The 10,899-nt window shown below is 54.7% G+C and overlaps 1 protein-coding gene and 1 long non-coding RNA gene across 2 annotated transcripts in view; one reads left to right on the top strand and one right to left on the bottom strand.

The window, feature by feature from the left end:
- ATCAY (ATCAY kinesin light chain interacting caytaxin) overlaps positions 1 to 8,714 on the bottom strand; it is a 30,629-nt gene extending 21,915 nt beyond the window's left edge. Inside the window, exons 1-2 of the mRNA XM_006738720.3 lie at positions 8,370 to 8,714; positions 5,428 to 5,545 (exon numbers count right to left, since the gene is read on the bottom strand). Coding sequence (XP_006738783.1) covers positions 5,428 to 5,504 — 77 coding nt within the window. The 5' untranslated portion in view covers positions 5,505 to 5,545; positions 8,370 to 8,714. The remainder of the gene's footprint in view (positions 1 to 5,427; positions 5,546 to 8,369) is intronic.
- Positions 8,715 to 8,806: 92 nt separating this feature from the next.
- Positions 8,807 to 9,732, top strand: LOC115942782 (uncharacterized). Its single transcript, XR_004077358.1, has 2 exons — positions 8,807 to 9,249; positions 9,513 to 9,732. It is a non-coding gene; the product is annotated as an uncharacterized LOC115942782 (long non-coding RNA).
- The last annotated feature ends 1,167 nt before the right edge of the window (positions 9,733 to 10,899 follow it).

The raw sequence follows: 10,899 nt of genomic DNA, 5'->3' as shown, positions 1-10,899 counted from the left end.
GATGCAGGGTAGGAGGGAGGGGATAGAGGATGGGGAGGTGATGCAGTTTGGGGGAGGGGATGGAGGGTTGGGGGAAGGGATGGAGGATGGGGAGGAGATGCAGGGTGGGGGAGGGGATGCAGGGTGGGGGGAGTTAATGGAGGAGGGGGGATGGGATGGAGGAGGGGGGATGGGTGGAGGAGGGGGAGGGGATGGAGGGTGGGGGATGGGATGCAGGATGGGGGAGGAGATGGAGGATGGGGGAGGGGATGCAGGGTGGGGGAGGGGTGGAGGAGGGGGGAGGGAGCTCTCCTGGGAACGGGAGGAAGTTGTGAGGCTGAGGCACCTGGCAGAGCCCCTAGCATACAAGGGTTGTTCGATGATGTTCGCGCTCATGCTGACCTGGAGAAGCCGACTCGGCAGGACTCCAGGCTCCAAGGAGGAGAAACCGGGTCCTGGGACATCAGCCGAGCAAATCCCACTCTGCCAGCTGAAAACTGCTATTTCCCTAAGTCCCAAGAAGAGCTCATACTGTGCTGAGCTGAAGCCTGTCCATAAACTCAGAGTAGATCCGGAGGGCTCCCCGCAGGCTTGCTCAGCCTGCAACGGGCAAGCCCCAGCCCCGTGAGAAGTGGGCTTTCCTTCATATGCGAGGCGCCCCGCGTGGCTTCATCTTTCCGTGCTGGGTTGAAGTCTGTGCCCCCAAAAGATAACTCAAGTCCTAGCTCCCAGTACTTGGACCATGACCTATTGGAAATAAGGCCACTGCAGACGTAATTAAGGTACGAAGAGGCCATCCTGGATTAACGGGGCCCTAAATCCAGTGAGCGGCGTGCGGATGAGAACAGGGGAATGTGGATGCAGACACAGGGATGGGGCCATGTGAGGATGAGGCAGAGACTGCAGGGATGTGTCCGCAAGCCAGGGAATACCCGGGACTGCGGGCCGCCCCAGAAGCTGGGAGAGGCGGAAAGGAGTGTCCCCTTTAGAGGGAGCAGGGCCCTGCTGACGCCTTGATTTTGGACTTCTAGCCTCCAGAATTGTGCAAGAATACATCTGTGTTGTCTCATGCAGTGTGCAGTGTGGAATCCAGATCTCTCACCTGGGCACCCCTCCAGGACGTTGCATCTAGGAGCCCTTCAGCCCCATTTCTGCGGGCTGCGTTCCCTACCATGCCAAGGCCCCCTTTGCCCCAGTGCCTTTGCACATCTCACCCCTCTGTCTTGAGTGCTGCTTCCTGCTTTCTCTGTCTAACTGCTTGCTTCCTGCTAGGACGTGCCTCTTCCTATCTTGCTTTGGTGAGTCATGGGCCTGGCCCTCAGAGAAGTGGCTGGTGGAAGGACAGACTGAGCGAAGGTGCATCCCGTGAGTGGTGGGGAGCACCAGCGGGAGCACCTGTCGATCTGGAGGGGCTCTGCAGCTGCAACAGAGCTGGCCTCACAGGGGGCTGCTGGCTCCAAGTCTACCCTCACGTTCCAGCCTCTGGCTTCGGTTTCCCGTGGTGTGAGACAAGGGGATTGGGAATGAACTTTGACCATGCCCCCCACCCCAAGCTTGTGCTCCAGGACTTCGAGGGTATCAAACTTGGACACTGCTGCCTCAGTCTCCCCTCCAGGGCTGGCCAGTCTCTGTCTCTGCCTGCCCAAGGCCGCTTCTGGTGCACGCAACCGCACAATCTCTTTCTGGGTAGAGGGAGGCTTTTCCGAGGCTCGAGCCTGGGCCAACAATGCTGGGGCTTTGCAATATGACACCCCCGAAGCCCAACCAAGAGAGCCAGAGAGGCCTAAAAGGTTCTTTCTTGGCCACTTTGGTGGTTTTTAGATGCCCTTGTTGGGCCTTCTCTGCAATGTCCTACACCTCTGTCCCTTCATCCCCCCCCCCAGTTCCCCCAGCACCACAGCCTCGGGGAGGGTCCCAAGGCCTCGGGTGGCACCACAGCTCCGCCCCCCACCCCAACTCCACTCCCAACAGTCAGCTCTTTGCAAAGAGGATGTTACAGACTGAATCGCGTCCCCCGCCCATTCATATATTGAAGGACCAACCTCCAATATGATTGCATTTGGAGATGGGCCTTTAAGAAGCAATAAAGGTTAAATGAGGTCATAAGAGGGTCTTGATCCCATAGGGCTGTGCTTTATAAGAAAGAGAGACAGGAGTGATCTCTCTGCACACAAGCACGGAGAAAAGGCCGCGATCAGAGGGTAGCCGTCTACAAGCCCAGGAGAGAGCCCTCACCGAGCCCAGCGCTGCCGGGCCCCTGACCTGACTGCCAGCCTCTAGGATGGTGAGAGCGTAAGTGTCGGTGGAATCCCGTCTTGGCAGCCCAAGCAGACTGGGACAGAGGAGGAGGAGACCAGAAGAGAGGAGCCAGCACGGCTAGAGCACAAGACGGAGAAGGGCAGGGCTGAGGCAGGGCAGCGATGCTCAGGCTGCTCAGAGCCCTCCACCACTCTGTGCCCTGAACCCACAGCGGCCGCACACATTTTTGGGGATTGTTGAGGTGCGTGCCGCACAATCAGCTCATGTGCGTGTGCTGTGGGCGAGACACCGCACTGGCATGCCCCGTGCAGGGATGGAGATACAAACTGGGAACTGAGTCTCTCTCTATATATGGGGAGGGGCAGAGAGAGACAGAGGAGGAAGGCAGAGACAGAGAGAGACACAGAGAGGGGAGAGACACAGGAGGGAGGGAGAGACAGGGGAGGGAATGACAAAGCAAAGGGAGTGAAATGTTAATTGGCAAATCTGGGGAAAAGTTTACAGATGTGCCTTACACCATTCTTGTAATTTTTTTCTAAGTTTGGAACTACATCGGAATAAAAAGTTACAAACAAAACCCAGGGCCACTTGCTTGTGAAGGGAAGGGCAGGCTGAGGCACCAGTCAGACATCTGTCTAACCCTGTACTTGCCTCTCCTCAGCTCTGAGACACTGGTCAAGATGCCCCCTCAGCTTTCCTTACATCCCTCGGTCTGCTCCCACTGGCCTCAGGGCCTTTGCACACACTGCTCTCTGAGCTTTGAATGCTCAGCCCCTACCCCTAGCCTTCTTCATCCTTCACAGCTTAGAACCAGCGCCCTTCCCAACCTCTCGTCTCTCCACCCCGGTCAGACCCCACCCAGGCACTCTCCCAGTTACCACGAACCCAGCTTCAGTTTTATATTGGGTTGTGAAGTTTATAAGGGGAAAGGCTCTCTCTGCCCCAGAATGAATGCCCCGTGAGGGTGTCTGTCCTGGTTGCCGTGTGTCCCCAGTGTCTTGCATGGGGCCGGGCATACAGTGGGTGCATAGCCTTACAGAGAATGAATGGAGAAATAAGGCAGCGAGCTATATCATCTCCAGGCTGCCCTCTGGGGCAGAGGTGAAGGAAGATGGTTTAAGGTCGTGGGGGCAGGAGGGGCTGTGGGCACAGGGCCAGCCCTCTGGCACCCGGGGGAGCTGGAAGATGCCTCCGGGAAGGGATCGCTGAGCTGGAAGGAACAGAACTGTGGGTTGTCTGGCACTAGACAGAGGTGCGGAGCTGCCCTCCCTTCTCGCAGAGCGAGGAAGGCAGACGCCCCGGCAAAGGGCTGGCTCTTGCCCCGGGGCTGCACAGCGGGGCCACTGTGCCGCAGACACTGGCCCACTGAGCACGGAGAGGGACCCTCTGCAGCTGGGAGAAACTCACTTAAAATTCGCACCTGCAGCTGCCCCATTTTGTCTCAACAAGGCTTGGGAGAGGGGCTATCTTTTAAACGATGGATGGGGGCGCAGGGAGCCAGAGTGAAGAAGACGCAGCTAAGAGCAATCCGAGGGGGACCGTGCGTTTGGGCAGCCTGCGTCATGTGGCGAGCCCACCCCAGCCGCTTCATCCCGCGGGCCTCAGCCGGTTCCTCCAACAACTCTGTGAGCGAGGGATTAACGTCCCCACTTCACAGATAGGGAAACTGAGGCATGAGGAAGCCTTCGGCCCCTCAGTGGCTGGGATTTTCTGGAGCTGGAGACCCTCTTCCGATTCTCTTTTCCAGGGTGAGCACACACTTCCCTTCGGCTAGTCCTTCCCAGACGGTTATATAAGGAGCTCTTGGGCATCATCCCCTGGGGTAAATTGCTTGCATTAAAGAAGGGCGGAGGTGGTCAGTTTGTCCAGCCATTGGATTAGGGGAGCCTGTGCTGACCACGAGACCCCACGCGGCCCAGAGGAGCAAACAGAGGGACACGAGGCCTGGTGGCGCACGTGTCTCTGCTTCCCTCCTACACAGTTTGTTACTCCTACCAGTGACCGTGACCTACTCACCCAAGAGCTATTGAGCGCCAACTGTATGCTGGGGTCTGTCCTCATGCTGCCATACAACAGTGATCCAACCAAAGGCCCCTGCTGTGGTGGTGGGGGGGTTCCATTTGGTGGGGAAAACAGACTATATACAAGATAAATATGTGAAATATTCAGAGTATTAGACTCATAGCAGAGTCTCCCCTGGCTACTGTAACAAATCACCACACAGTGGCTTAAAACAGCACACATTTATTCTCTTACAATCCTAGAGGCCAGAAGTGAGTCCGAAATCTGTTTCACGGGGCTGAAGGCAAGGTGTGGGCAGGGCCAGCTCCTCCTGGAAGCTCGAAGGGAGAATCTGAGAAAGGGATGGAAACAGATCCTCCCTTCGAACTTCGGGAAGGACCCTTTCGATGACATGGGGGCCCCACCTGGATAACTCAGGGTCATCTCCCCATTTTGAGGTCCTTAGCTTCATCACATTTGCAGAGTGGCTTTGCCATGGAGGGGGACACTGGCAGGGGACGGGGATTAGACGTCTTTGGGGGCCGTTGTTCAGGAAGGAAACAATTCAGGGACTGAGGGAAGGGGTAATGAATGGGGCCAAGAGGCCCTCTCTGAGAGGGAGGCTTGCGGGCAGAGACCTGAAGGAAGCGAGGGAAGCTTGGGTGTCTGGGAAAGGCATTCCAGGCAGAGGGAACAGCCAGTGCGAAGTCTGACAGTCAGTGCCGGCCGGGCCTGGAGAAGGAATGGGAAGGAAGCTTCTAAAACTGGACGGACATGAAGGGGATGTGGTGGGAGAGAGGTTGAAGAAGGAGGGGAGGCTGAACACCGGATTTTCCTTGGGGTGGGCATCTGCCCCAGGAGCTTTAGGCAGGAGTAAGACAAGATCCCTCTGGCTGCCACGGGGAAAAATGTGCTATCACCTGGATTCGTGGGAACACATGTAAGAATATAACAGTCCATGAGATGGTTGTAGAAGAATGTTCATAACCCTTAAAACAGCGTGGGAATGGAGTTTTTGCGGGGCTTTGGTGGGGGTGGGGGTGGGGAATCAATCTTAAAAAAGTCAGCAAATATTTATTATGTGCCTGGTCCCATCCATCCTCGGCGTCCCCCACACCACAGCTCAGAGAAGCAGTGGGCACCCTTCCCCCCAACGCGATAGGTGATGTGGAAACAGAGAAGCCATACCTGGGAAGAGCTTCGTCCTGCCATTCTTCCTTCACATCCACGTTTTCCATCCGGAGTGTGGCTTCAGTGGTCCCCATGAGAACCAAGGAGAGGTGCTGGCTTGAAGCAGAGATGAATCCTGAAGGCGGGCCACATGAAGGTTTTATTGGACAGTTATCGTAATAACAGCCCCCCGCCCACGTGTGGCCCTTCAGATCAATATGCAAAGACTGTTTCATCCTTCATTAAACTGAACCATTGACCAGCCCCATGAGGTTTCCCCATGTCACAGGTGAGAAAACAGAGGTGTAGAGAGCTGATGACATCCACATGGGTCTGGAATTTGAACCCAGGTGAGGGGCTGAGTCAGCAGGTATCAACCCCCCTCGCTTTGAAGTTCTGAAGTCCGTTCTCCTTAGGGATCATCATCGCTCCCTTACTTTGGAGTTATCTGGGAAGCAATAAAGCCACTTAAAATCATTTATACTAAAGTGTTAGTGACCGATATACTTAAGCTTCCTTGCTGGGACTGACACTTTTTTTTTCTTTTTAAAGATTTTTTTAAATTTTATTTATTTATTTGAGAGAGAGAGAGAGAGCACAAGTGGGGTGAGGGGCAGAGGGAGAAGCAGACTCCCAGCTGACAGGGAGCCCAATGCAGGACTCGAACCCAGCACTCCGGGATCATGACCTGAGCAGAAGGCAGACACTTAACCGAGTAAGCCACCCGCCTGGGACTGACACTTTCAAATAGGACCTGGTCGACCTCAACCCCCCTCTACTTTCCCCAGGCTACCTGCCCTGCCCCTTTATCCCCCAACAAAGAAGCAAGTCCTGACAACCTGCTTACCCCAGGGCTAATGGAGGCAGTGTGGAAAGAGACTGGGGCTGGAAGCTGGGGTCATAATTCTCACTAAGCACAAAACACAAGTTTTGTTTTTTATTTTTCTGAGGAGCTGAGGGCAGGATGGGGTGGCGGGCAGCACCCGAAATGGTGGCTTAAGAGCTGGGCTGTCTGGGAGCAGCAGGAACTGTGGAATGAGACTGAACTGGGGTCTACCCTGAGGCACGGAAGACTCCCCCACTCACCCTTCCCAGCTTCAGTATCTCCATCTGCAAACTAAAAAGTTGGACTAGAAATGATCTTTATATAGTATCTTTGGACATAACATTCCAGGATCTTATAACTTAGTCAACACCATGGGTTCTGGGGCGCCTGGGTGGCTCAGTCATTAAGCGTCTGCTTTCGGCTCAGGTCATGATCCCGGGGTCCTGGGATCGAGCCCCACATCGGGCTCCCTGCTCGGCGGGAAGCCTGCTTCTCCCTCCCCCAATCCCCCTGCTTGTGTTCCCTCTCTCGCTGTGTCTCTCTCTGTCAAATAAATAAATAAAATCTTTAAAACAAAAAACCATGGGTTCTATGCTTTTAAATCAGTGGCTTTCAACTGGGGATAATTTTGCCTTCCCCTCTCCCCCCAGGAGACACTTGGCAATGTTTAGAGGCATTTTTGGTCGTCACAATTTGGGGAGGGTGCTACTGGCGTCGAGTGGAAGGAGGTTAGGGATGCTGCTCAACACCGCAGCGTGCTCAAGATGGCCCCCCAGGACCAAAAATGATCAGCCTCAAATGTCCATAGATCTGAGATTGAGAAGTCCTGTCTTAACTGCACACTTGTGAAGGGAACTTGGGCAGGGTTTGACAGTCATTACAGAGGGCTCGCTGTGTCCTTGGCAGCCCACCCTCCAAGTAGCTCCTGGGTTATTCTCACATGCCAGCACCTAAGCCTCCCTCTCTCCGCCCCCTCCCGTCCTCCCCGCTTCCAGATGCCGATGCTGCCCCTCTGCACAGCCTGCAAGGCTAAGGGTTTGGGTGTGGACAGCAGCCCCTGTGGGCGGGGTCTGCATTTGAGGTTGTGGCTCGGAGAGGGAGGAGCCAGAGGGAGCCTGGGCCAGGTGAAGGCCAGGCAGTGGGGGAGGGGTAGCTAAAATTAGACACCCTCCCCCCCCCCCCCCACTTGGGTGAGAGTTTCCCACTGGATCCTTGTCACTGTTCTGAATGTCGTCATTCATTCATGGAGGAGGGACAGTAAGACGCAGTACGCCAAAAAAAAAAAAAAAAAAAAAACCAACAAAAAAACCTCTTCCTGATGCAACAACCACCACCCAAAACCTTACTGCAAGGCAAAGTTCGGGTCAATGGAAATGAATTTCCTTTCGCAGGGGGGGGGGGCGGGAAGAGGTCTCTGCGTCTGTTTTCCTTACCCCGAGCTGGGTGTGACCTCAGCCCCCAGGAAGCATGCCCCCCAATCCCACCCACAGCTGAGACTCTGGAGCCACACATGCTGGCCCCACAATCCTCTAAATGTGGGGTGTGGGTGGGTCCCCCGTGGGCCCTGTACACGCCTGTTCTAAGATCCCGGCTTCACGTTTGAGGATGGAGAATGAGGCAGTGAGCTTTGGCGCTGGGTCGGCTGAGTTACCGGCGTATCACGTTCAAATTCAGAGAAGGACTCAGTCTTCAACCTTCTCCCTTCCTCCCCACCCCATAGGCAAGCCTCTATGTACACATCTATCAAGTCTTTTTTTTTTTCCCCCCCAAATCCGTTCACGGCGTTATAAATAGGAAATGCACAGAGATGGGACGTGTACATTTCGGTCTCTTAGGAAGCGTCCCAGAGAGAGGCTGAGGGTTTTATCAGCCTAATCTCTAAGCATGTCCTGAAAATGGTGCAATCCTCTGCCTTCCAGGTGAACGGTGGGCACGGAAGGTGAACTGTGGGCGTGCATGCCTGCGGAAGGTTTTCCTCGGCATCGGGAGACATGGCTGTGTTGTCATCCCGGGAATCACAAGACCGTGGTTCCCTGCTCCCACCCGCCCCACCTGCCGGACGGGGCTTTGCGGCAGCGGATGTCTCCGGACAGATCTTGCGGGGCAGGGCTGCGAGAAAGGCGGGTGGACTCACCTCGGCGGCCTCTGCCCGTTACGCGCAAACAAAGGCGAGCCCCGCGCGGATGCAGCCGGACATCCCTCGGCTTCGGAGCGCGGCCCCTGGGCCTTCAGAGCATCGGAGGAGGACGCGCGCAGGGGCGGACTCTGCACCCAGCGAAGGTCACCCAGAGCAACGTGGCGGCGCGGATGGGCGCTTTTGTCCAGAGCTGGGGGACCGCCGCAGTTAGCGGTCGGCTGCCCCTCGGCCGGCTGCGCTCCCGGCCCCTGGCACGGTCGCAGCCCGTGCCTCCGAGCTGTCTTCTCGCCGGCTCGGTGCCGGCGGAGGCTCGGCTGCCTTCAGACAGTTAATTATGCTGCTTTTGTGTGCAGGGTGGGTGGGTGGGGGCAGGGCTGACCATAAAGCACAGCCCCCTGCCAGAATCCGGTGCTCTCCATTGGCTGAAAGGGGAGTATTTCCAAGAGCCTCACCAGGGGCAGAAGCGGAAATGATTTCCTGATGGCGCACCACAGATTTAAAAACAAAACAAGGAACAAACAAACAAACAAATAAATGAGGCGATGGCCTCATTCCTTAGATTAGTATAATCTAAGAAGGGAGGGAGGGGAAATATCCTTAGGACCCCATTCCTTGGGTCCCTCAGCTGGCCGCTCACTGTGGACCGAGTCGTGTGTGCCAAGGACCCGGCTGCGTGCTGGGGAGGCACAGTCTAACGAGACACACTTGCTCGGGGGGGGGGGGGCAACGGAGGGAAAGGCGCCCCCTGCAGTTGTGCGCCGCGGCGGCCCTGCCCTGGAGGACTTCAGGACCCCATAAAGAGTGCAGCCTCTGGAATCAGATCAGAAGGAGGTTCGAACCCTGGCTGGGAGGCTAACTAGCTGGGACACACCACGGGGTAAGTGATCTTACCTGCTGGGCCTCAGTTTCCCCACCTGTGAAATGGAAACATTATGGTACTGGCGTTTGGGCGTTTAATGAGATCATGTAGGAGAGGACGTAGCACGGTGCCCGAGAAAGCTTCTATACCTGTTTCTTGATGTTGCTGTGTCTATTTTTAGGACATAGCCATGTCCTAACCTCTCGAACTTGTGAATATGACCTTGTTTGGAAAAAGGGTCTTTGCAGATGGAGTTAGGAATCCGGTACTCTCATCTCTAGGTGAGATCCCCTGGATTTACGGTGAATCTCAAATCCAACGACAAGTGTTTTTACATCTGCAAATCAAGGAATGCCGAGGATCACCAGCAACCACCAGAAGCTGGACAGGCATAGAATGGATTCTCCCTCACAGCCTCCAGAAGCAACCAACCCTGTCAGTACCTTGAGTTTTGACTTCTGGCTTCCAGAACTGGGAGATAATAGATTTCTCTTGTTTTGAGCCATCTGGTTTTGTGGTACTTTGTTACAGCAGCCCCAGGAAATGAACGAATGGCCCCAAGTAGGAACTGATGCCTATTGCTTTGTCAATGCGGTGGTTTTTCACCTGTTCTGGGAACACATCACGTTCATCCCCACCACAGGGCCTTTGAACATACTGTTCCCACTGCCAGGAACGCTCTTCCAGCAGATGTTTACATTATTCAGGTGTCAGCTCAGAAGTACTCTCCTCAGAGAGGCCTTCCCCAACCATCCCTCCCTTGCCCCCACACTCCATCACCCCATTCCATTGCCCAGTCCGATTTTTTTTTTCAGTATATACATTTTAAAATTGTGGTAAAATACTCAAAACATAAAATTTACCATTTTAACCATTGGAAAGTGTACAGTTCGGTGACATTAAGCACACTCCCATGGCCACGCAACCATCCCCACTATCTATTTCCAGAACTTTTTCATCTTCCCAAACTGAAACTCTGTCCCTATTAAACTAACTCCCTGGGCGCCTGGGTGGCTCAGTTGGTTAAGCGACTGCCTTCGGCTCAGGTCATGATCCCGGAGTCCCTGGATCGAGTCCCGCATCGGGCTCCCTGCTCGGCAGGGAGTCTGCTTCTCCCTCTGACCCTCCTCCCTCTCATGCTCTCTGTCTCTCATTCTCTCTCTCTTAAATAAATAAATAAAATCTTAAAAAAAAAAAACTAACTCCCCATCCCCCAGCCCCAAACCCTGACAACCTCTAATCTGCTTCCTATCTCTGTGAATTTGCCTGTTCTGGACATTTCATATAAATGGAGTCATACACTATATCATTTTTTTGTCTGGCCTCTTTGGTCGAGCATAATTTTTCAAGGATCATCCACACTGCAGCTTCAGTGCTCTGTTCCTTTTGATGGCTGAACAGTATATTCCACTGTATGCATTAGCCACATTTTTGTTTACCCGTTCACCAGTGGATGGACATCGGGGCCGTTGCCACCGTTTGGCTATCGTGGATAGCGCTGCTGTGAACATGGCTGTGACCAGACTTATCTGGGTCCCTGTTTTCAGTTCCCCTGGGTACACGCCTGGGAACGGAATTACCAGGACGTACAATAGGTTTGTGTTTCACCTACTGAGGAGCCTGATTCCCCCCCCCCCCGTCACGGCACTTACCACTATTTGAAATTAT

Source organism: Leptonychotes weddellii, chromosome 1 (genome assembly GCF_054177405.1).
Source record: "Leptonychotes weddellii isolate Sample4059 chromosome 1, ASM5417740v2, whole genome shotgun sequence".
Lineage (NCBI taxonomy): Eukaryota > Metazoa > Chordata > Mammalia > Carnivora > Phocidae > Leptonychotes > Leptonychotes weddellii.
This window is presented reverse-complemented; position numbering and strand designations above follow the sequence as displayed.